Here is a 26,216-nt window from a genome sequence, read left to right as displayed (position 1 = left end):
AGGGAGGAGGAGGAAGGCAGTCCCTCCTACCCCTGCTCTCAGGATGATTCAGAGTCGATCTCTTTCACATTCATTTGTTCTTTTCTTCATTTACGTGACAGATATTTACCCTGCATTTTCTACATCCTAGGCCCCGTGCTAGGGGACTGAAGGCACAAAAATAAGAAATACACACTCTCTGCCTTCAAAGAGTTCACCATTTTTGTATGGAGAAGAAAGACATTAATAGAAGATTCCAGCGTAACAGATGTAACAAAACCATGGTATATGCTGTACAAGGCATAGCAGGATCTCAGAAGAGGAACTGATAGGCTGAAGCAGGGGCTGAGGGCAGGGGGCGTAGACAAATTCCATTTTAATCGGAATCTTAAAAGAATGGGTGGCATCTTACCAACGTGACGGTAAGCGGGGAGAGAAGGAAGAGGGAGCCTCAAGGAGTTTGGAGGCAGCAGAGGGAGATAAGGCTGCGTAGGTAGATGGGGTCAGGTTTTATATACCTTGCTAAATATTTTTTATTTTGTGGACAGTGAAAGATTTTAAGCGTGGGGGGCAAAATACACTTGTATTTTGTAAAAGTCTAGTGGATTACAGAGGTACAGGAGTCTGGATAGTAGGAGTATGTTCTGGATTAGAAAAGATAAGACCCTTATCAGGCAGTGGCCATGCACTCACGGAGATGTGTGTGGGAGCCGATCTCCAGTCGGTGTAAAGGAGGGGGTTGTGCATGGCAGGAGCATGAGAGAACTAACTTTTATTTGGCAGAAACCAGTGTAGGGATTCATTAATAACTCAAAATGGATCTATAGCTAGATGTAAAACCTAATTCTAAAACTCTGAGAAGAAAACAAGAGCAGATCTTCACAGCACTGAATTTGGCAGCAGTTTCTTGGATATGACACCAAAGTCCTAGGCAACAAAAGAAAAACATAGATAAATTGGACTTTATGAAAAATTTTAAAACTTGTGCATGGAAAGACACTATCAGCAGGGTAACATGGCAACACACAGAATGGGAAGAATATTTCCAAATCATTTATCTGATGATGGATTAGTATCTAGAATGTACAAAGAATTCCTAAAAATCAGCAACGAAAACCCGAACAACTCAATTAAAAAGCAAGCAAAGGGTTTGAATAAGCGTTTCTGCAAAGAAGATACGTAAATGGCCAGTAAACGTGAAAAGCGCCCCCACTGGGCTGTGAGGTGATACTGCATCGTGGTTTTGACTCGCATTTCTCTAATGGGCTTTTTAGTTTGATGTAGTCACACTTGTTTCTTTTTGCTTTTGCTGCCTGTACTTTTGGTGGGCTCTTTGCTTTTCAACACTTTTCCAGAGAGATAGTTTTAAAAATTTGAAGGAAATTTGTATTGACTGTTATAATCACATTCCCTTAAAAATAGAAAATCCAACATTCTATGAATATATTTCAGCGCTCCAAACGTTCATTATCACGTAGGATTGCTGCAAACACAGGAGGATTTACTTTTAGTTCATTTCACAATCTCTGTTTGCAATAATTTTGTGTAGATTAATACAGAATATGTGCTATTAAGTAACACTAAAAAGGCTGGACCTGGTGGCTCACACCTGTAATCGCAGCACTTTGGGAGGCTGAGACAGGCAGATCGCTTGAGCTCCGGAGTTCTAGGCAACATGGTGAAACCCTGTCTCTACCAAAAATACAAAAAGTGAGCCGGTATGGTGGTGTGTGCCTGTGGTTCCGGTTACTCGGGAGGCTGCAGTGGGAGAATCACTTGATCTCCGGAAGTGGAGGCGGCAGTGAGCCGAGACTGTGCCTCTGCACTCCAGCCGGGGCAAGAGAGCAGACTCGTCTCAGGAAAAAAAAAAAAAAGAAGTAAAACTAAAAAGAGCCTAGAGGAGACAGCTTCTTATTTTCAGTGCTTGACTAGAATTGTTTTTTTAAGAGGTACTGAAAGTTTGAGAAAAGTCCAGATTTCTTATTTTTAGCATCCTTTCTGGTGAATTTTCTTCCCTTATGTTTACGTGGTGGTGGTAGAACCATCTGGAAATGATAGGAATAGCTATTTATTGTGAGGGGCGGGAGATGGCAGGCAGGTTACTACCCTCTGCATTGCTTCTGTTTCTCGAATTTACTGTCTGGCTGTCTGTAAATTGTAGAAGTCATGTGAAAAGTTGTGTTCTGAAATCTTTGCCTGCACGTTTGAAATGGAAGTTCATGAGCCTTGATTCAAGCATAGCTGATTCTTCCAACTACCCTTCTGGCAGATGCTTCCATGCTTGCTGTAGCGTTGAAGGAAAGAGTTTTTTCTTTAGTGTCTTTACATTTCAAATCCTCCTGGCCTAAGCATGCCCATGACAGTGAATGTTTCTAGTCATCAGTCAGTATTTCCCAACAAAGAACGGAAGATTCTTACATTCTCTTGAAAACCGTGAAACTCTTGAACTAAAATATATTTTTCACAGCCATTTCTAACCTCTTATAACTGTGAGAAAGGCTTAGCAGGTCTCATGGTGGAGTGAAAAAAGAACTCAACCTGGAAATAGACAGGCCTGCCCAGCTCATGATTTCTGAATGACTAGGAAATCAGTTGGTGCAGTGGCTCACGCCTGTAATCCTAGCACTTTGGGAGGCTGAAGTGGGCAGATCGCTTGAGCCCAGGAGTTTGAGACCAGCCTGGGCAACATGGCAAAACTCCATCTCTACAAAAAATACAAGAATTAGCTATGCATGGAGGTGCACACCTATAGTCCCAGCTACTCAGGAGGCTGAGAGAAGGATCACTTGACCCTGGGAGGTTGAGGTTGCAGCAAGCCATGAATGTACCACTGTACTCCAGTCTGAAGAGAAAGGAATGACTAGGAAATCTTGATAGTTCAGCACATATATCTGCTTTGCTGACGGTTATCAGTAGAGCTACCTCTTTATAGTAGGAACTTTTCATGGTTAGAAGAGGAAGGAGTTTAAAGGAATGAGGCCAAAGATACATTCTTTCAAGTCTGTTGACTTCTTTCTAGAATCCTATTTAAGCAATTGATTATGAAGACTGCAGTTCACATCTCACCCTGAAAGTGCATGGGATTGAGGTTTGGGTCTGTGGATACCATCAGTGATGTCTCTGAGGGAATGGGTGCTCTTTCATCTGAATCATTGATAGCCACTTCAAAAACTGCTGTTGGTAGAGGCCGGGCGCGGTGGCTCATGCCTGTAATCCCAGCACTTTGGGAGGCCGAGGCTGGCAGATCACCTGAGGTCAGGAGTTCGAGACCAGCCTGGCCAACATGATGAAACCTCATCTCTACTAAAAATACAAAAAATTAGCCAGGCGTGGTGGCAGGCGCCTGTAATCCCAGCTACTCGGGAGGCTGATGCAGGAGAATCACTTGACCCAGGAGGTGGAGGTTGCAGTGAGCCGAGATTACACCATTGCACTCCAGCCTGGGGGACAAGAGCAAGACTTCGTCTTAAAAAAAAAAAAAAAGAAAAGGAAAAAACCTGCTGTTGGAAACATTGACGTTTATATGCAGAAGTGTATCCTTCTGCCCCAGGATTAAGCACACATCTAACCTGTAGCCACCTGTGAAGCCAGTCAGCACCGTAAGATGGGTGTTGTGGAATAATCGGCACTGGAGAGGACATGGAATCATCTAGTATGGGCCACTCGCCCCACCCTCTTATTTCACAGCTATTCGAAGTTGTGACCCACGGAGAGGAAGTGACATGATTATGCGGCTCACTAGTCACATAGCCAGGTCTTGCCCATCTCAGGAGGTGGCTTTGAAAATGAAGAACTTGGCAAGGAGGTCTACACATCAGAGGCTGGTCATTTTCCCTCTTTTTTGTCTCTGGTGATACCAAGTGCTGTCACAGGCTGTGGTTCTCCTCAGAAGCTGGTCATTTTCCCTCTTTTTGGTCTCTGGTGATACCACGTGCCGTCACAGGCTGTGGTTCTCCTTTCTGCCGCCTCAGTTTCAGAGTCACCAAGAATATGGAGTAGGGAGTAGTTCGGGCCAGAGGCAGAGCCGGGCCCACCAGTGTCACTGAGATGGTCAGTGGTCCTGAGACTGTGACTGTGGGTGCTCTGGCCAGTGGTGGCACTTCCCCTGTGAAGAGAACTCCTTCCTCTTCTAACCATGAAAAGCGCCTGCTGTAAGTTCCCTGTGGCTTAGGAGGGAACTGGTGCTGTCTGTGTGCTTCCAAGGAGGAGGTAGGAACACAGGGCCTGCGCCTCTGGAAGCTGTCTTGTGACCTGGCACCACAGGAGGCTGTGTGCTGCCTCATGACGTGAGAATCACGAGAAGCTCCGAAGTACAATTTTATTCTTTTCTCTCATGTCAAAGTTCACATGCAAGGAATGTCTCCCATTGTCTGTTGGACAGCTCTAGATGTATGGCCCTGATTCCGATCTGGAGGTGGGGGCTATTCCAGTAATAGCCTCATCTGGATCATTTCTGGCCCCCTTGAAAACTGACTCAAAAGGCTACAAAGCCACTTCTAAGAGTGATTTTAAAAGTTTTGAAGATAGTGGAAAAACCTTGGAAGGTATTTGGAATAAGGTGTAATTATAACCATGCCACAGAAAAAACAGACTGTTTTGGGTCACGCCTATCCCCTCATTTGAAAAGAAGATCTTAGCAGGTTGCCAGACACTCCTTAGCAGCCAAAGAAATTGTGGTTTTGAGCTGTTGGCTATTTCTAGAAACTTCATAAAGTTGATTCTGAAGGAGCAGGGTGGAGACCAAGAATGGAAGTGTGCTCTTTTAAGGCATTTTTAGCAACCAGATGGTATTTGCCTCAGGCTCAGAAGTCCAGCAGGGCCTGAGAGTCTTGCTCCACTCTAGCTCTGCTAGGCTGGCTGGTTCAAGGTGGCCGCCAACATCAGGCAGCTGGTGGGGGATGCAGAGAGTGTGATCGAGTGTGGGGTGTGATCAAATGCAGGGCGTGGCAGTGTAAACATCAGTAATTAATAAAGGCATAATTAATTAAGCGTAATTAATGTAAAGCGTAATCAATCGCGTAATACTCATGAAAACTGTCATGAAAACATAATTAATCGCGAAACAATCAATTATAAAGCGTAATGTCATGAAAACATAATCAATCGTTAAAGCAATCAGTGTAAAGCGTAATCAGTAATCGGTAAAGCGTAATCAATCGCCAGCGTATCCGGTATAAATAATTAATGCAAAGCGTAATCGTCAGGCCATAATCGGCAATCGGTAAAGCGTATTGGTCTCGGAAACCGCAATCAGTGCTCGTAATCAATCATGGCTTTATGTCATAAAGGCAGGTCGATTGTGGCGTGATGATTGTGGGGCGTGTCGATTGTGGGGAAGCGTGTTCGATGCGGTGATCGATTGAGATTAGCGTGATTGATGGCGGGGGCGTGATTGATTGTGGGGGTGTGATCAATGGCGGGGCGTGATTGATCGCGGGGCGCGATCCACAGCTGCTTTCCGTCCTAGCCGCTTCTCCTTTCTGCCTTTGCATTCAAGTCCACACGTGGTTCTTGAGCTCCTAGTACACTCGCAGCCGCTGTTGAGTACCGGCCTCCCCTTTCTAACTGGTTTTCCTTGCTGTTCCATTTTCATGTTCACAAACTTCTGAACTTAAATCATCATTCAGTGGCCCTCACTTTCCTTTAGCAGTTCATTTTGTCACTTGTATCTTTTTGTTTTTACTATAGAAGACATTCTCTTTATTCATTTGTTTAAAACTTATGAGCTTGTTGGTTTCTGGATTAACAAGAAACCCAGAACACTACATGGATGGAACTGGACTTGATGTGAGATGAAGTCAGCCAGACCCAGGAGGACAAACTCCTCACGTCCTCACTCGTATGTGGGAGCTGAACATTTTCAGAGCTGAACTCATGGAGATAGAGAGTAGAACGACGAGTCCCAGAGGCTGGGAAGCGTAGCAGGGAGGTGGGGAGAAAGTGGGACGGCTAATGGGTACAAAAATAGAGTTAGAATGATCAGATCTAGTGTTTGGTAGAACAGTGGGGCGACTACAGTTGATAATTTATTGTATACTTAAAAATGACTAAAAGATTGGAATTGGAATGTTCCTGACACAGAGAAGTGACAACTTGGGGTGGTGGATACCCCAGTTACCCGCTTTGATCATTATACATCATATGCCTGTATCAAAACTTCACAGGTACCCTATAAATGTACATATAATGATTATATACCCATAATAACTTTTTACAAAACACCCTAAAACACTGTGGAACCCTCTTCCCATTCTGTGCTCCAGGAGTAGGACAGCAGTTATGCCAGTAATCCAAAATGGATTTATTTGTTGTTGTTTGTTAGTGTTTTGTGTGAGAGCCAAGGTCTCGCTGTCACCCAGGCTGGAGTGCCGTGGTGTGATCATAGCTCTGTGTATCCTCAAAGTCCTGGGCTCAAGAGATCCTCCCGCCACAGCCTCCCGAGTACAGGTGTGTGCCACCACACCTGGGTAATTTTTATTTTAGTTTGTTTTTTTGTAGAGACTGGATCTCTCTAATGTTGCCCAGGCTGGTCTTGAAATCCTGGCCTCAAGCGACCCTCTCACGTCAGCCTCCCGCATGCTGGGATTCCAGACGTGAGCCACTGTGCCTGACTAGATTTATATTTGATGCGGATGTGATTCTGTAACAGTTTCCCACAGCACGACTACCCCCCAGTGGAACTGTGTAAAGATTAACACATACGACCTCAAGGAAAGGGTTGGCCTAGAAGAATTTTGGGGATGTAGAAGATTCACCCTGAGAATACCTTGGGTGCCTAGGTCCTGCTCGTCAGCCTGCCACTTAACTAGTGTGTGACCTCTCACCTCATGGACGTCTCTGGACCCTTCCTGGCCTTTCTGGAAAGACTTCAGCCCTTTTGACCCCGTGGATCGGTGTGTAGTGACGTAAGGATATTACGCCAGGTGATGATGTGTTCTCTCTTCCTCACAGAGTGAAGGCTGCGCAGACTGAGTTAGGACAGCAAATCCTGGCCGATTTTGAAGAAGCGTTTCCTTCCCAGGGCACCAAGGTACTGCTCTGCGTTTCCCCGTCTTTAGAGATGACCGGCATCCTTGCCGAGCTCATGCCCACCCCGGTCACCACGCGGTTGTCATTCCCGTCGTGCCCGCTGGCAGCTGCAGATCCGTCTGCTGCAGGCTCAGGGTAACGAGACCATCCTGGATTTTAAATGTCCCAGGGTGGTGGCAGTTCCTCCTCTGTTTCCTTCCAGCCTCAGAAAGGGAGGATTTGTTTGGGCTTAATTTAACGTAGGTCAAACCTTCTATCTTGTCTGCCCTGTCAATTCCTTTTTTCTCATGGCTGTATTTTAAAAAACCCTCATGCCGCAGTGTTTTTAGGATTGTTACGTAACTTACTGGTTTTGGTTTGGTGAAAAGACAGCTGGGCGGAGCACCCACCGGCTTATGTAACCCTCGGAGCGACACACTGAGGAGCCTCACTGTCTTCACTGTGACCGACGTAAGCCTGTCTTCGGAGTTAATGCCCTCGAGCGCTCTGGTAGCAGAGCTGTTTGTTGTGTCTGCAAAGCCCACAGCATTTCACGTGGGAGCTGCTGGCTGCACTTCTCATGTAACAAGCTTTCTCCCACTCAGCGGTCATCCTGCTTGGGGAACTGCTTTTAGCTCCACCCTTCCAGCTGTAGCAGATGCCGTCTTTACACCTAGCGTGTGTCGGGCAGGAAAGAACCATACAGGCCCTTTTCTCTATTATTTGAGCTATTTCAAGAGAAAGAATTGTTCAAGGCAGGAATATACTGAAGCATTCAGGGGCAAGGAGCCTGACCCTACTCTGTGGGTAGAGATGGGGACATTATTGATCCAAGGAACATTTCCGGCGTCTGCTCTGTAATTCAATAACTGGAAATATCTTAATTATTTTTTCTTTGTGTTCCATAAAAGAAACGTAGGAAGTAATTGGGAGTAGCGGCCCCAGCTTTTGCCCATCACTTTCTATAGGAATTCCACTCCTGATTTTAATGTCTTCACATTTTATGGCTGTCTGCTAGTAATCAGATGCTTATTTGTAAAGCACTTTTCTTGGAGAACCTGATATTCCTTAGTCATCTGATGTAACTGCAGGGAGGGAGTAGATATTAGAAAGCTATTAGTCCTGTTTATTACATGAGGAAAATGAAGACCAAAGAAATAAAAAAGGATTGTAGGGATATTCGCTCTTGAGAAGCACTGGGCGCTTCTTAGGACAAGGTTAGCTTCACGTGTACTCAGCTGCCCATTTTTGGGTTGTTTTTTTTGTTTTGTTTTTTTGATGGAGTTTCACCCTTTGGCCCAGGCTGGAGTACAATGGTGCCATCTTAGCCCACTGCAACCTCCGCCCCCTGGGTTCAAGCAGTTCTCCTGACTCAGCCTCCCGAGTAGCTGGGATTACAGGCACCTGCCACCATGCCTGGCTAATTTTGTATTTTTAGTAGAGACGGGGTTTCTGCGTGTTGGCCAGGCTGATCTCGAACTCCCAACCTCAGGTGATCCGCCTGCCTCGGCCTCCCAAAGTGCTGGGATTACAGGTGTGAGCCACCGTGCCTGGCCACCCATTTCAGCTTCTAGAAATTTCAGGAAGATGTGGACGAAGCCCATCTTTATTATTTAGAAGAGACCTACTTTAGATCTTTTTTCCCAGATACCACTGGGCAGATGAAATTAAAACGGTTCTAACAGCCTCCCTTTTCTCTCGCGTGGTGACTTCATGTTTGCGTGTGTGGTTTTGTTTTTGTTTTTGTTTTCTTTTTTTGAGATGGAGTCTTGGAGTCTCACTCTGTCGCCCAGGCTGGAGTGCAGTGGTGCGATCTCGGCTCACTGCAAGCTCCACCTTCCAGGTTCACGCCATTCTGTTGCCTCAGACTCCCGAGTAGCTGGGACTACAGGTGCTCGCCACCACGCCCGGCTAATTTTTTGTATTTCTTTTTGGTAGAGACGGGGTTTCACCGTGTTAACCTGGATGGGTCTCAATCTCCTGACCTCATGATCTGCCCGCCTCAGCCTCCCAAAGTGCTGGGATTATAGGCGTGAGCCACCGCGCCTGACCTAGTTTTCTTTTTTCCTTTTTAAAGACTATGGGCTTTATTTAAAGGCCCTGTGTTACTATTTCTATTTCACAAACGGGAATTAAGTTTTTAAAAAATAAATGGAAATTAAGATTTTAAAAAATTTTTCCAACGCAACCTAGTAAACTCTTTGTAAATGAAAAATCTGAACACGCAAGCCCATAGGTTTTGGCCTCTGTGACTTCTCTATGGGGTCACTTTCATCCTGAAGCGAGAATTGAGAAGTTAGGGTGTTCAGCGGATGACATAAAAGCCACTCAGCATGGAGTAAGTCAACATTTTAACAATTTAGGTATCAGGCAGCTTATATCACACTTTGGAAGCAGTGGAACTTCAGTTGAGATGGATGGAATTGGAAAGAGTTGACAAAAAATAAAATAAAGATTTAGAAGAACCTTACTCATCACCTAGAGTCGATTGTTTTTCAGGTGAGGCCGAGTAAGTGCGTCGAAGCTGCATGCACGGCTTTTTAGCCAAGCCAGGAGCAGATTCCAAGTGTTCTTTTCACTGTAGTCTACTTAGCCGGCACGTTCACTCAGTGACTAGTCTGAGCAAAACTTGGGTCACAAAGACCTTCCCATCATGACGTGTCAGTCCAGCCCCCGTTACCTTTCCAGTGTTCATTCAGGCCAGTATCACAGGGTTTTCTCTTTGGCTGCCTTTCTAGATGGTTCACTATCGTGGAGCACGTGTCATGGCTTGGAACCTGGTTTTATGTGTTAAAGGCGACCACACTATTTGGCAAAAACATAGCACTTTAAGAACAGGAATCCCAGAGATTGGAGTCAGGGAAAAGTGGCACATGTGGAGAGAGGCCGGTGGCATCCCGACTCTAGGGAGAGAGGCCGGTGACATCCCCACTCGTGGGAGAGACGCCGGTGGCATCCCCACTCCTTGGCCTCTTCAGTGGTGTCTTCTGACGTCAGAGACCAGTGGTGTTCGAACTTTTAGGTCTCTTTTAGTTATGGTTTGCAGAAAGTCAAATTTCCCGTGATCATTACTACCTGTTTCCCAAAAGATCTCATTGCAGATTCACAGGGTAGTTTTCGTGTCTCCTGCTGTAAAGCGAGTGTAAGGATTGCGTCCTCGAGGAACAACAGGTAACTGATGGGTCCATCCACAGTGGAAAGAATGAGCGTAAAGGAGCAGGAGAAGACTCACCATGCGTAGAGACAAGAAGTAGCGGCTGTGAGAATCCATGAGGTTTAAAGGTGGTTTCTGGCTTTTAATCTGGTACATGTTGTTTGTTTTACCAGAGACCCGGAGGACCCAGCAATGTTCTACGAGATGCATGTCTGGTTGCTAATATTCTAGACCCCAGGATCAAACAGGAAATCATCAAAAAGTTCATTAAACAGCATCTGTCAGAGTATCTAGTACTTTTCCAAGAAAACCAAGATGTAAGTATTGACCAAATGAGATCAGATGTAACCTTTGAATTTTATTGAAAAATGAATGCTGGCCGGGCGCGGTGGCTCAAGCCTGTAATCCCAGCACTTTGGGAGGCCGAGACGGGCGGATCACGAGGTCAGGAGATCGAGACCATCCTGGCTAACCCGGTGAAACCCCGTCTCTACTAAAAAATACAAAAAAACTAGCCGGGCGAGGTGGCGGGCGCCTGTAGTCCCAGCTACTCGGGAGGCTGAGGCAGGAGAATGGCGTGAACCCGGGAGGCGGAGCTTGCAGTGAATGCTGTCAAGCCTGCTGATTTAGACTTCCTTTTAGTGTCACTGTCTTCCAGTGTTGATTGTTGAGCTGTGAGTCCTAGGGGCTGACTTTATAGTTCTTAAGTCTTTTGAGGTCACTGACCCTTTGGAGAAATTCAGAAACATGCACCTGTGCATAAAATTCTGCTTATAGTTTCTGGAAATGTATAGACCCCTGAAGGCCAATCATGGACCCCAGGTTAAAAACCTCTGGATTTTTTTTTTTTTTTTTGTGAGACAGAGTTTTGCTCTTGTTGCCCAGGCTGGAGTGCAGTGGTGCGATCTCAGCTCACTGCAACCTCCGCCTCCTGGGTTCAAGCGATTCTCCTGCCTCCCCCTCCCAAGCAGCTGGGATTACAGGCGCCCGTCACACCTGACTGATTTTTGTATTTTTTAGTAGGGACGGGGTTTCTCCATGTTGGTCAGGCTGGTCTCGAACTCCTGACGTCAGGTGATCTGCCCGCCCTGGCCTCCCAAAGTGCTGGAATTGTAGGCCTGCATCACTGTGCCGAGCCAAAAACCTCTGGATTTTTAAGTAAAAAATCAAGTAAAAAACGTGGCCTAGATTCTTTAAAACCATGAGAAATACGGAGGTTGGTTCCGTGTTGCTTGGCTCTGTGTTTTTGCTTGTTTCCTTAAACTGCCAGTTCTACTTCTAACCGCTGGGGTGGTTTTTGATCTTCACCTTCACCAGGTTGCTTGGCTGGACAAAATCGACAGACGCTACGCCTGGATAAAACGCCAGCTTGTGGACTATGAGGAGAAATACGGCCGCATGTTTCCACGTGAGTGGTGCATGGCTGAGAGGATTGCGGTGGAATTTTGCCACGTGACAAGGTAGGTGCCAGTTCTCTACTGGTTTTGTTGTTCGTCGAAGTTTCACCATCAGTTCCCCAGTCTCTAGCGGTTCCACGTTGTCCTGTGGATTTGGTGCCACCTCCAGACCTCACCAGATGATTGATGCCATCCTCGTACCCAACGGTGGCCCCACCGGCTGCTCCCTCTGCCCCCGTCTTTGCTCTGGGACTTTCCTTGGTGTAGTTCTTGCCTCAAGCAGTCTCTACCTTCTCCACCAACTCAAGGCTTGTCAACCAGCTTGACTTACAGTGATTCCTCTACCCCACGTTTTCCCCAGTCGATACCGCGTATGTCAGTGTGCTGTGTGTGTGTCCCATCATCGTTTTTATTTTCTGACTTGCTAGATAGATAGTTCCATAGAGACAGGGCAGTATCTACTTTAATGACATAGCAGACACTGAGGAAGCTTGTGTTGAGTGAATTTCCCACTCCCAGTACGGTGTGTGTAGCCTCTGGATAGTTAGAGCTTTTATTTTGAGACAGAGTCTCACTCTGTCACCTAGGCTGGAGTGCCGCAGTGGTACAGTCCCAGCTCACTGCAACCTCCGTTTACTGGGTTCAAGTGATTCTCATGCCTCAGTCTCCCAGGTAGCAAGGATTACAGGTATGTGTAACCACACCTGGCTAATTTTTGTATTTTTAGTAGAGACGGGATTTCACCATGTTGGCCAGGCTGGTCTTGAAGTCCTGACCTCAGGTGATCTGCCCGCCCATCTCGGCCTCCCAAAGTGCTGGGATTACAGGCATGAGCCACTGCACCTGGCCTGCATCTGAGCTTTCCAAGCATTTTAAAGACCTTCTTTCATTCATCCTCTCTACATTATCCATGTGTGTAGCCCAAGGACAGGTAGTCTGTTTATATTTAAAAAACTAAAGCCCAGGAAGGTTAAATCAGTATATCTATGACAAAGCTAAAGCCAGAGTCAGACTTTTTTTTTTTTTTTTTTTTTTTTTTTTTGAGACGGAGTCTTTGCTCTGTCACCCAGGCTGGAGTGCAGTGGCGCGAACTCGGCTCACTACAAGCTCCGCCTCCTGGGTTTACGCCATTCTCCTGCCTCAGCCTCCCGAGTAGCTGGGACTACAGGCGCCCGCCACCTCGCCCGGCTAGTTTTTTGTACTTTTTAGTAGAGACGGGGTTTCACCGTGTTAGCCAGGATGGTCTCGATCTCCTGACCTTGTGATCTGCCCGTCTCGGCCTCCCAAAGTGCTGGGATTACAGGCGTGAGCCACCGCGCCCGGCCCAGACTTTTTTTTTTTGAGACGGGGTCTCACTCTGTCACCCAGACTGGAGTGTAGTGGTGTGATCACGGCTCACAGCAGCCTTGACCTCCCCGGCTCAAGTGATTCTCCCACCTCAGCCTCCGGAGTAGCTGAGATTGCAGGTGTGTGCCACCACACCGGCTAATTTTTGTGTGTGTATTTTTTGTAGAGACAAGAGTTTGCTATGTTGTTCAGGCTGGTCTTGAACTCCTTTTAATTCTTTGTTTGCAGCTACACTACAACAGTGTTGGTAACTGGTTCATATTAGTTATATATTTTTCCCCAGTGGTACACAGTTATATCTAAAGCCAGGTGAAAAAGAGGAAAAAAAAGCCCATATCTAAGCATAACTCAGCCACCTTCCCAGAATTCATGGTGGTCTTTTTGTTAAAATCATGGAAGGTATAGTCAAATTACATGTTTTAAACACATCGTGGGGGAAAAGTGTTTTAAGGGATATTGGCTTTTCTTAAAATAGATTTCATTTTTTAGAGCAGTTTGAGGTTCCCAGCAGAATTGAGCAGAAGATACAGAGAGTTCCCAGGTGCTCCCTGCCCCACGTGCATAGTCTCCCCATGGTCAGCACCTTCCACCAGAGGGGCATATGTGTCACAGCAGATGAAGCTACACAGACACATCATCATCACCCAGGGTGATAGTCCGTAGTTCATGGTAGTGTTCACGCTTGGTGTTCATTCTGTGTGGCTTTTTTGTTGTTGTTTTAAGAGATGGGAGTCTTGCGGTGTTGCCCAGGCTGGAGTACAGTGGCTATTCACAGGCATGGTGATAGCACACCCCAGCCTTGAACTCCTGGGCTCAGGCAGCCCTCCTGCTTCAGCCATCCAAGCAGCTGCAACTGCAGGTGCACTCAGCTCCATTCTATGTGGCTGTTGTTCTAAGAAACACGTTGGGTCAAGCTTAGTGGTTTATGCCTATAATCCTAGCACTTCGGGAGGCCAAGGCAGGTGGATCATGTGAGCCTAGGAGTTTGAGATAAGCCTGGGCAACATGACAAAACCCCATCTCTACAAAAAATGCAAAAATTAGCTGGTCATGGTGGCAAGCACCTGTAATCCCAGCTACTAGAGAGGCTGAGGTGGGAGGATTGGTTGAGTCCCGGAGGTCGAGGCTGCAGTAGGCCATGATCGTGCCATTGCACTCCAGCCCTGGGTGACAGAGGGAGACCCTGTCTCAAAAAAAAAAGAGAGAGAGAGAGCGAGTGAGAGAAGGAAGGAAGTGAGGAAGGAAGGGAGGGAGGGAGAGTGGAAGGGAAGAAGGAAAAGAAAAGAAAGAAAGAAAAAGAAACGCATTGACTCCTGTAGATTTAGAGAACCTTTTAGCCTTGGTTTGAGATCAGTTGAGATTGTCACCTTCTAAATCCCAGTTAACAAAATAAAGAGTGAGTTCCTTGAGAAACTGTTAGCTCATTCCTTTTAGCGTACAGTTCAGCAGACGTGCAAACCGGCTCAGTGAGAAATGGAGCCTGGGAGAGACTGGACGTGTGCCAGAGCCAGCACGTCTCTGTGAGCGCCAGTACCTGCCATTGTTGTCTTGGCTAATGGCAGTGTTGCTGCCAAGTTTCTATTGTTAGAATTTTGGCTAAAATCCTACAGATACATCATTCTTAAATAAACTCAGAGACTCTTTGTTTGATTTCATCATTGATTTGTGTGGGAAGATGATAGCTTAGTCCTTACTAAGAACTCGCACGTCCCTGTTCACCAGCAACTGAGCGTCTGAGACGGAACGTCTGAGTGAGCTGCACCGGCGCTTCTTGGGCAGGGACCAGCTAAGCGTGCTTGTCACTTTTGCCGCGGCGATCCTGTCCCTGGCATGTTTCCAGGACTTACGCCATCCAGTTGAAGAGATGATTACTGGGCACTTAGGAAGAGACAGGGGTTTATAATTCAGTAATTAATGACTTGTGAAATTATATAGGATATATACACTAATAAAAAACTAGGTGCTCCGTATGTATTATTATCCAATTCTTCAACAGTTCAAAGATACAGGCAATGTAGTAACCGTGAAAACAAATTACTGGTGGCTCCCGCCTGTCATCCCAGCACTTTGGGAGGCCGAGGCGGGCAGATCGCCTGAGATCAGGAGTTTGAGACCAGCCTGGCCAACATGGTGAAACCCCATCTCTACTAAAAATACAAAAAAAAAGAATCATTTGAACCCAGGAGGTGGAGGTTGCAGTGATCGCACCACTGCACTCCAGCCTGGGTGACAGAGGGAGACTCCATCTCAAAAACAAACAAACAAATAATATACATATAAAATCCATAACCCCTGATTTTTTTTGCCTGGTGGATAATTTCACCTTAAAATTCTTGTTTAGAACATGTATTTCTACTCCCTAGATTTTAGACTAAGCTGGTAACAGACCTCAGGGTTTGAAATGACTACGTACGTTTTTTTTTTCCTGAATAGAAGTTAAGTCCATTTACTTTGTCTTCTTTTGAATGAATGAGCAGTTTGTTTGATAGTATTCTTATCTCTTTGTTTTGAAGGACAGAACTTGCCAAGATTATGCGTACCAGAGCGAAGGAAATTGAAGTGAAATTGCTGCTTTTTGCTATTCAAAGAACAACTAACTTTGAGGGGTTTCTCGCAAAACGCTTCTCTGGCTGCACCCTGACCGATGGGAGCCTGGTAAGACCTTCCCTAGGGGGCTGCCATGTGAAATCAGGGGGTTGGGTGGTTGGGATTCAGTGTTCACTGTGTGGTGACTCTGTCCAGTGGCTTCAGTGCGTACTCCCTCACTGCCGTGATTTCTCTGAGCTGCTGGGAACAGTGATGATAGAGAGCACTCTGTGTGGACTTATCATTTGTCTGTGATGCAGTACCTCATGTTTCTAGAATGCCCTGTCATCGTTTTTCCTAAGTATTGATGCCGTTTTACCGACTAGTAATTTTGTGAGTCAGAGGCCTTATTCGGTCACAAATACCTTATTACTTTATCAGCTGTCAGATTTGGTTACAATTAGGATATGTTTTTACTTTAGGGTTTACCTTTTAACATCTCTGCTGAGCAAACTAGGTCAATGAGTCTCTGTAAACCCCAAAGCCAGGTATACAGGCCTGGGGACTACACGCCTCCATTGGAAAGGTGGAACATAGTACTGCCGGTTAAACGTTTGTCTCTGTGTAGTCAAAGACCAAGTCCAAATTTTCTCTCTGGAAACCTCTTCTTTTTGGCTCGATGCAGTGACTCACACCGGTAATCCCAGCACTTTGGCAGGCCGAGGCGGGATTGCTTGAGACCAGGAGTTCGAGACCAGCCTGGGCAACATAGCGAGACCTCATCGCTACAAAAAATTAAAAAAAAAAAAAAAAATTAGTCGGGTGCACCCCTTAGTTCCAGTGACTTGGGAGGCCGAGGCGGGAGGATCACTTCAGCCCAGGAGTTGAGGCTGCAGTGAGCTGTGGTTGGTAACATAGTGACACCCTATCTCTAAAATAAAGAAAGAGAAAGGAGTAAACCTCTTTTTGGAGGTCCAGACTCCCTGCTAACACATCAATATGCTATCTTCAGATTTCCTATCCACTGGGAAACCATAGAACATAGACTATGTTCTATGGTCATTTCTGTTTGCATCATTACATATGCGTAGACATTGAGCTCCTTGAATGCAGAAATTGTAGCTGGCTCATCTGTCTCCTCGAGTCGTGCAGAGTATACACAGAACCCATGCAGGCAGGAATGGAAAGGGAAAGAAGAAAGGAGGGAGGGAAGAAGATATCCACGTTGAGAGAATCATACCTTTGAATTTTCTTTTAAGTTAGATTTTGGGTTTTTTTAACTGCTGGTAACAATAGAGAAGCAATGTGATTTAGTAGAAAAGTCCTTGGACCTGCAGTCGAGAGAGAAGATGCGTGGCCTAATCCCGATTCCACTGTAATGTAGTGAACTGCCTTCCCTGTTAAATGAGAAGAAAGGACTATCCTTTATTTATTTATTTATTTATTTATTTATTTATTTATTTTTCATTTTTTTTTTTTTTAGACAGAGTCTCACTCTGTCACCCAGGCTGGAGTGCAGTGGGGTGATCTCGGCTCACTGCAACCTCCGCCTCCTGGGTTCAAGCGATTCTCCTGCCTCAGCCTCCCGGGTAGCTGGGATTACAGGTGCGCGCCACCACACCTGGCTAATTTTTGTATTTTCAGTAGAGACAGGGTTTCACCATGTTGGTCAGGCTGGTCTCAAACTCCTGACCTCAGGTGATCTGCCCACCACCTTGGCCTCCCAAAGTGCTGGGATTCCAGGTGTGAGCTACCATGCCCGCCTATCATTTAATAACAGAATATTAGTGAGACTACATAAGACATAAAACCCAAAAGCCATGAAGAAAAGTGCTGAAAGGTTTGACAACATAAAGAGAACAAAATTCTTTTGGAAAAAGAGACCAGAAACCATCAAGGGATTAAAAAACAGTTTAAGCTGGCCGGGCATGGTGGCTCAATCCTGTAATCCCAGCACTTTGGGAGGCCGAGACGGGTGGATCACGAGGTCAGGAGATCGAGACCATCCTGGCTAACACGGTGAAACCCCGTCTCTACTAAAAAATACAAAAAACTAGCCAGGCGAGGTGGCGGGCACCTGTAGTCCCAGCTACTCAGGAGGCTAAGGCAGGAGAATGGCGTGAACCCGGGAGGCGGAGCTTGCAGTGAGCCGAGATCTGGCCACTGCACTCCAGCCTGGGTGACAGAGCGAGACTCCATCTCAAAATAAATAAATAAATAAATAAATAAATAAATAAATAAATAAATAAAATTTAAAAAAAAAAAACAGTTTCAGCTGTATGACACAAACGATTAATATCTAGCACATATAAAGAACTCCTAAAAATCAGTAAGGAAAAGACAAGTAACCCATTTGAAAAATGAATACAGAGTCAAACAGATGATTCACTGAAGAAATGCAGTTGGCTAATAAACATGAAAAAAAAGAAAACAGGATATTTTTCCTACATCAGGTTTACAAAAAGAAAAAAAGATCAGGTTTACAAAAGGACTAATAGTACAGGATTTTAGTGCTAGTATACAGCTTGATACCTTTTTGGTGCATAAATTGTCATTATCAGAACTTTCAGAAATGTAAATATGCGTGTCCTATCAAACAACAATGTTACATCTAAACCGGAAGTCTAAAAAAATCCATACATGTAGAGGAAGATGCACAAAGAAAGAGGTGAACTCAGCCTTAAAAGCAAAAGACTTGGATATGTCTGTAATGTTTATTATTGAAGAATGGTTAAATAAATTATGGTGCATCCATGCCATGAGATGCTACACACAGTTTAAAAGTGGTGGAATGGGGGCCGGATACGGCAGCTCACGCCTGTCATCCCAGCACTTTGGGAGGTATAATGTCTTTTATGGAAAAAGTAAAAAGCATGTTTATGTGCGTAAATGTGTAAGAAAGAGGTCTGGAAATGGTAACAGTGGATGTCTCTCAGGAAGGAAGTTGGAGTGAGAGTAGGTAGAGAAGCAAGGAAATATTTTTTTCCATTTACTCTGGTATAGTTTTTTGGAAATTTTCTTATACAAATGTATTTACATACTTTATATGTACTTTAACAACGTTATTTTTCAATTGTTTTAAAATGAGAGAGATGGGCCAAATCAGTGATTTCCAAATCCTTTCTTGTAACAAAATCTAATGTAGAGGCTGGGTGCGGTGGCTCATGCCTATAATCCCAGCACTTTGAGAAGCTGAGGTGGGAAGATCACTTATGGTCAGGAGTTTGAGAGCAGCGTGCTATCACGACCAAAACTACAAAAAATTAGCCAGGTGTGGTGGTGGGTGCCTGCCAAGATTGCCCCACTGCATTCCAGCCTGGGCGACAGGGCGAGACTCCATCTCAAAAAAAAAAAAAAAATCAAATGTAGAATCCGAACACAATAGCTACCGTGCTTTGAACATCCACTTGGTGACCCACACTATACTAGGTGCGTTTACCTACAGTCAGTCACTCTGCTTCATCAGCCATAGGAAGTAGGTGCTATACTCATTTGAAACTTACCCTAGGCCACGGAGCTAATGTGTAAAAACATGAAACTGAGCTACTGTGATTGAAGCAGGGGCCAGGCTGGGACTTGGACCTGGAGTCCCACTCACTTGTTCCCCCTTCACCTCTGTCACCTTCTCTAGCTCCTACCCTTCCGGTCCTAAAACCCTGAGACTTCAGTGGAATTCTCTCTTTGTCCCACGAGGCCAGCCTCAGAGTAGGTGGCGCAGGTGAATCGGGCTGGTCTTTCAGGCAGTGGACTGCTGCAGAGTGGTGGTGGCAGCAACCCAATTTTGAGGCCAGACCACAAGGTCCTGCCTACGTGGGCTCACTCATGACTTTGTTAAAATAAAATGCAACTGAAACCACAAAATACTCTTTCTTCCTAGTTGGCACATCAAAAATATGTATACTCTGCTTGCTGACTAATGTTCAATATTGATTTCTTTTTAGTAACAAGGGGGAAAACGGTCACAAACCAGATGAAAATAGCCTTAAAGAGAGTGCAGGTCAGAAAAGGAAGTATTAGTGGGGCGTGGTGGTGCACGCCTGTAGTCCCAGCTACCCGGGAAATACTAGTGGGGCGTGGTGGTGCATGCCCGTAGTCCCAGCTACCCGGGAAACTTTAACAGGCATGGTGGTGCATGCCTGTAGTCCCAGCTACCCGGGAAATATTAACAGGGCGTGGTGGGACATGCCTGTAGTCCCAGCTACCTGGGAAATTTTAGCAGGGCATGATGGTGTACTCCTATAGTCCTAGCTACCCGAGAGGCTGAGACAGGAGGATCGCTTTAGCCCAGGAGGCAGAGGTTGCAATGAATTGAGATTGCACTACTGCACTCCAACCTGGGTGACAAAGTGAGACCATCTCAAAAAAGAAAGAAAAAGATAAGGAAGTAGGGAACAGAGATCCCACTGACGGAGTCGTGCGTTTCTCCTGAGAAGTACAAGGTTGGCTTTAGCAACCTCCTAATTTCCTCTTGCTGGCTCTCCTCTCGGACCTTCCCAAGCCATGCTTCTGCCTGGTTTCAAGCACAGATATGTGTGGCACTGGATTCAGCCCTACAGAGGTCTGCCGGGGACAAGCATGAGGTTTGAGCATTGAGCACAGGCCCCACCTGGGAGTAGCCCCCTGAGCTCCCGTGGCCTCTGGCTGGGCAGGGTCCGGAGAGCGTCAGGACAGGCTCTGTGAGCTGGTAATCCAGATAACCGGGTGGGAAATAGGTCCCAGTGAAGGATGCTTGAATGACGTTCTTGCCAAGCCCTTGTTTTGAGCCATTCTTCACCCTCTCTGGCTGGGCCCTACGCCCTGGTGATTTTTCTTTTACATTTAGGGAGCTGTGGGACCCTGGAGGAACAAATGGCCCTGTTGTATCCGAGGACCAGGGTAGCCTGTGAACCTGGGTCTGTCCCAGGACCTGTCTGAGGAAAAATCCCCCAAAGGCCAAAAGTGCTAAGGGAACGAGGGCGGGGAACGAGGGCGGGGAACGAGGGCGGGGAAGGCCCTCCTGGACAGGCTGAGGCTGCTGAACAGGGTAACGACGTAGAGACCATGAAAAACTGAAGGAGCTTACTCAAGTTCGCAAAGACAATGCTGTATTGAAAAACACAGGTACAGGCCTGTCAGAGCGGCAGTTGGCCAACTGTCAGCCACCTTCTGTCCTGGGAGGACAGGGCTGGGGGTCCTGGTGGCTCAGGCCTGAACGCGCTCAGCCAGAGCCCAGCTCCTGGACCGGAGCCCGGTGTCTCCTGGCCGAGGCGGTGCTCTGGGGTGGTGGTCAGGGGTCAGCTAGGAGCACTTCAGCCTTTTCCCCCCGCTCCTTCCTTTTTGATGTTCATATTTGAAATGTTTTGGCAGAACCGGTCTGTAAGGCATCCCCTCTTCGTTGTTCAGTTGCTCTCGTCTCCTATCAGGTTTGCGGAGTGTCAGGTTATGAATCCGTAGCTGGGAAAGCCCGATGAGCACCGTGAGTTCTTTCTTTCCCTCTCTATGGAGTCAGCTGTCAGCTCTCCTCGCCACAGACTCCTCTAAACCCTTCAACTTCTTTAATTCGACCTCGTCCTCCAGACCCTGTTCTTTGTGTCAGGTATCACGACCTGGCGGTTATTCTGCATTCCAAATCCTGACAAGGGCTGTCTGATATCCTTCAAGGATTTTCTCTTAAAGAGAAGTTTCTAGGAGGCAACAGAAGCCCTGTGGCCACTTCATCCAGGTGGGCCGGGCCTCGAGGAATCGGTTCACTGCAGCTCTGCTGTGAGGAGACGTGAAGGCTGTGGCTCTGGGTGATGTTCACACTGGGCCTGGTCCCCACCATCATCTCATTGTGGGCCTTGCACAACCTTCTTCACCTTTATTCTGCGACCCTCAGTGGCAGGGACCCTGGTGAATTAATCGTGGCTACCGACCATGCTCCCAACACAAAGCAGCCGGAAGAGGCTGCCTGAGCAAGGCCGGGAGTTCCAGCTGTCCTGACCCCCGGTCTAGCTGCTGGGGGCCCTGCCTGGAGATTTGCTGCTCCCTGGCCCCTGGTCCCTTCCCCATGCTACCTCGCTTTCAGGATACACTCTTTGGAAAGTCCTTTTTGGCTACCATTTTGTTTCAAAATACCAGAATAAATTATGAAATGAACCAAGGTATATCTTGATACCTTTTGATATATGCCAAATTTTATAGAAAGTTGCTGCATTCCTCAGAAAGGTGCCACGAAACAGGTGATGTCAGCTAAGGAGCCAAAATGTCCAGAGACTCTCCCTTGCTGCCCCTCCCTAGGCCATACCTCATCCCCACGCTGCCCCCACCGCCGCCCTCACTGTATCATTCAGGACCTCTCCAGTCCTTGGCGACAGTGAAACAGTGAGGATGAGCTTGAGGGTGTGGCCAGCTCGCCAGGAAGACCCACCACAGCTCAGCGCCTCCTGACCCATCCGTGGGATGCATCATCCTTTGCTCTTTTTCAAGAGCTGTGACTTCAACATCTGATAGAACTTTAGACTGAAAGAGCCTCAGGGACAGGGTTTGTTGCTTTTACCGTACTTGACCAGTTTTACGATGTCCTGTGCTGTGACTATTACCGGAGGAGGTGAGCTGCCTGTGCTTTTCCCAGTTGCCTCAACTTCTGACCCTTTAGGAGGAATTCAAGATAGTCTGTAAATTAAAATGCCTTGAAATTAAAAGAGAATGTCTGGCTATGACGTAACTGTATCCATATGCATCGTTAGTGACTTGATGATTAGATTCAAGGTGAACAAATTACATTCAGCCGTCTGCGGGAAGCAGAGTAGATCGGATTAGGTTTTTATAACTGCTTCACTGGAGGTTTGTGTTTTTTTTTTTTTTAAATAAAATAAAAAATTTTCCCATTTTATGCAGCTGGATTTCCCTTCCTCTTGACCATTGCATACGTTGCCTTTTGAAAGAGACTTGTCCTTTGGCTTATAGGGGTCATTTTAATATATATGTATACTTACGTTGTAAAGACAGAAGCTAGATGGGTATAATTGTCAACCATGCAATTTGAGCATAAGAGCGTATGTAAAAGGCTCACGACTCATGAAAGCCCACCCGGCGTGTCTCACTCTACGCCTTGGCCTTCTGGCAGCTTAATACCTGCGTGAGGGAGGCTGTGTGAGGAAGGGGCAGGTTTCCCAGCTCTGCCACGGCTTGGGGATGTCAGTCTCTGACAGCGACAGCTTCCCCCACCTGATGCACTCCCTTCAGTGTTGGAAAATATTTTATGGATACTTTACTGGTGCTAAAGAAGTGTATTCTTCCATTTGAATAATATCCTGAGGGACGATTAACTTTTGTTTCTGAGAAGAGAGTAATACAGGATCAGGATAGAAAATTTGGAAAGTATAGGCGAGAATAGAGAAGCAGGGAAAAAAAGTCATCCAAATCAGAGATGAGGATTTGGGTCTATTCTTTCTATGCATTTTACACAGTTGAAATTGTATTCTTTTAAATACATTTTTCTCTGCTTATTTTGTTTTTAAAATTGAGATGTAACTCATGTCACAAAATGTCACATGAAATTTATCGTTTAAAATACACAGTTCAGTTGGTTTTCATATATTCACAAGATGATGCCACGATCCCAGCTGTGCAAGTCCAGAACATTTCTTTTTTTTTTTTTTTTTTTGAGACAGAGTATCGCACAGTCACCCAGCCTCGAGCCCAGTGGCCAGATCTCGGCTCACTGCAAGCTCCGCCTCCCAGGTTCACGCCATTCTCCTGCCTCAGCCTCCCGAGTAGCTGGGACTACAGGCGCCCGCCACCTCGCCCGGCTAGTTTTTTGTATTTTTTAGTAGAGACGGGGTTTCACCGGGTTAGCCAGGATGGTCTCGATCCCCTGACCTTGTGATCCGCCCGTCTCGGCCTCCCAAAGTGCTGGGATTACAGGCTTGAGCCACCGCGCCCGGCCAGAACATTTCTGTTACCCCAGAGGAAATCCCTCCTTAGCAGGCAGGACCTTCAAGTTCTCTTTCCCCAGCCCTGGACAATTACGAATCGACTTTTGTCTTTATGGATGCCTGTTCTGGACACTTCACATAAATGCTACAATGCCTGGTTTTTGTGTCTGCCTTCCCTCCCTCTAGACAGTGTCTGCAAGCCTTACCCATGTTGTGGCGTGTGTCAGCGCTGCATTTTGATGGCTGAATACTGCACCATTGTGTGGGTGATGCACATACTGTTGTCTCTTCATCAACCGGTGGACATTCGGGTGGTTTCCGCCTTTTCACTGCGTGAATACCGCTGCGAGTATCTGTGCAGGTTTTCACCGCGTGAATACCGCTCGCGGTATCTGCGCGGGTTTTTCACCGCGTGAATACCACTTCCATAGTGCTCGGGTATAGGCATGAGCCACCGTGCCCGGCCTTTCTAACTTCTTTATATATTCTGTCGTATATCAGACATATGATTTGCAAATGTTTTCTCCCATCTGTGGGTTGTTTTCACTCTCTAGATAGTCATTTCACAGGATTTCAGTTTTGATGAAGGTTAATTATCTTTTTGTTCTTGCTTGTGTTTTAGTGTCATATCCAAAAAACTATTACGTAATCCAAGGCTACAAAGACTTACCTAGGTTTCTTCCTAAGAGTTTTATAGTTTCAGCTGCTACATTTATATCTTCCATCCACTTTGAGTTATATCTTTGATCTATTTTGAGTTAATTTCTGTGTTAATTCACACACACATATGAAAATATCCTTCATATGTCACAGCTTAAGTTCTTTCTCAACCACAGAAAGAGTTAATTTTGTAGATACTCAGTAATTTCCCCAATTATTCTTTTCTCAAAGGACCCTTAGTTTTTTCTCACTTTTATAAATAGGGCTATATGAATATTTTTGTCTACTAATTTTATATACTTTTGAGATTATGTTTTTCGTCTTTTCTCTTCTCTCTTATCTCCTCTTCGCTGACTCTTACCCAAAGGAGTGAGATTATTTTCTTACGACACTAGTGGAATTATCCGGTCAAGTTGTGAGCATTTTCAAGTTTCAGCCTCCACTTTAAACTTCTTCCTGTTCCTCTCCCTTTCTGTTCTTCCAAATGGAATTAAGATCGAGAAGATGTGGTCCCTCCTTGTTTCAGTGCATCTCACAGTGTTAGTGTGCCATGCCTAGTATGAAGGGGTAGCTCCGCCAAATAGAAAAAGCAAAGCAATCCGAATTCTTTTATTTTTAATTACACATTTCTACTTCTAAGTATATGCCCAAGGGAATTAAAAACATATGTTCGTACGTCCTACACAAATGTTCATGGCAGCACTACTCCCAATAGCCAAAAGGTAGAAACATCAACAGACAAGGAAAAACCAAATATTCTCCGTACAGTGGAATATTATTCAGTCATAAAAGGAATGAAGTGCTGACGTGTGCCCTAAGCTGGGTGAACCTTGAACATACCGTGCCGAGTGAAAGAAACCAGACACAGACGTCACACATTCTATGATTCCATCTACATGAAATATCCAAAGAGGCAAATCCATAGAGGCCGATGGGGCTGGGAAGGGGAAGACTGGGAAGTAACAGCTTCCCAGGAACCGGTAGGGGTTGCTTCTGGGGGTGAAAAATGTTCCAGAATTGGTGGTGATGGATGCACGACCTTGTGAATGTCCAAAAACCACTGAATAGTAAATCACTTTAAAATGTTGAATTTTATGTTATATGAATTACATCACAATTTAGAATTAAGGGCTTTAGAAAATAGTGTATGAGTTTAGTTATAAATCATCTTTTCAGATAAATATTCTGTCTACAAAAAAAAAAAAAAAATCAGCAGTGGGCCAGGCATAATGGCTCATGCCTAAAATCCCAGCACTCTGGGAGGCCGAGGCGGGCGGATCTCTACGGCCAGGAGTTTGAGACCAGCCTGGGCCACGAAGACCCTGTCTCTACAAAAAAAAAATTTTAATGAGCAGGGCATGGTGGTGTGCACCTGCATTCTCAGCTATCGGGAGGCTGAGGTGCAAGAGTCACCTCAGTCCAGGAGTTCCAGACTGCAGTGAGCTGCGACCGCACCACTGCACTTCGTCCTGGGTGGAAGAGTGAGGCTGTGTCTCAGAAAAAGAAAAAAGAAAAAGAAAAAGGAGCTGTACATGCCTATTAAAAACTCAAATAGAAAAAAATATTTTAAATAAACATCTCTTCTTAACTACTGTATATCCCTCCCCCTAGAGGTATCCACACTGTTTAATACTTTGGGGTGTATTTTTGACTCTTCTGCAAACATGCTTGCGCACATATGCACAGGTTTTTTGTTTTGTTTACAGAAAATAGAAAGTGCTGCCCATGTTTCTGAAGAGGATTGTACTGAGGGCCTTTCATCTTATCAGCATTTACCCACAGATACTTTTCAAGCTCCCTCTTTGTACAGGGCTTTGGAAAAGATGAGAAATTGAATCGGGAAGGCACTTAGGATCTAGTAGGAGAAAGAAATCTGCACATAACTGTCACAATATAAGTGGACATGGCGGTAGCAAGAGCGTGGCCCCAGAAATGGTGGACGCCAGGTGTGTGTACCCTGGGCTTGCAATCTGGACTGTCAACCAAAGCCCCCCAGTTATCTCTTTAAGGACAAATTAGGAATTGGGCTGGAGTAAAGCATTTATGGCATGAGAAATGCAGACATTGAGGAACTTTCATCTCACAAGTGAAAGCTTTCTGCTCTAGGGAAAGGAAGAGAGTCTTAAATTTCAGAGTTTCTTCTTTGATAATTGGACGTGTCCAGCTAGGGCCTCACACAGGGATTTGTGTAGGCAGATGAGATACGGGTGTACAGCTGACTGAAGCCAGACTTTCCCTTCCTAACAG

The 26,216-nt window shown here is 45.8% G+C and overlaps 1 protein-coding gene across 2 annotated transcripts in view; it reads left to right on the top strand.

Moving 5' to 3' along the window:
* Positions 1-26,216, top strand: part of VPS53 (VPS53 subunit of GARP complex) — a 175,328-nt gene that overhangs the window by 75,061 nt on the left and 74,051 nt on the right. For both annotated transcript variants that reach the window (XM_031657228.1, XM_009189285.2), the window contains exons 8-11: positions 6,931-7,009; positions 10,315-10,458; positions 11,459-11,601; positions 15,399-15,540. In XM_031657228.1, the coding sequence (XP_031513088.1) occupies positions 6,931-7,009; positions 10,315-10,458; positions 11,459-11,601; positions 15,399-15,540 (508 nt within the window). The remainder of the gene's footprint in view (positions 1-6,930; positions 7,010-10,314; positions 10,459-11,458; positions 11,602-15,398; positions 15,541-26,216) is intronic.

Source organism: Papio anubis, chromosome 17 (genome assembly GCF_008728515.1).
Source record: "Papio anubis isolate 15944 chromosome 17, Panubis1.0, whole genome shotgun sequence".
NCBI lineage: Eukaryota > Metazoa > Chordata > Mammalia > Primates > Cercopithecidae > Papio > Papio anubis.
Note: the sequence above shows the minus strand (reverse complement) of the source record. Positions and strands in the feature narration are given on the sequence as shown.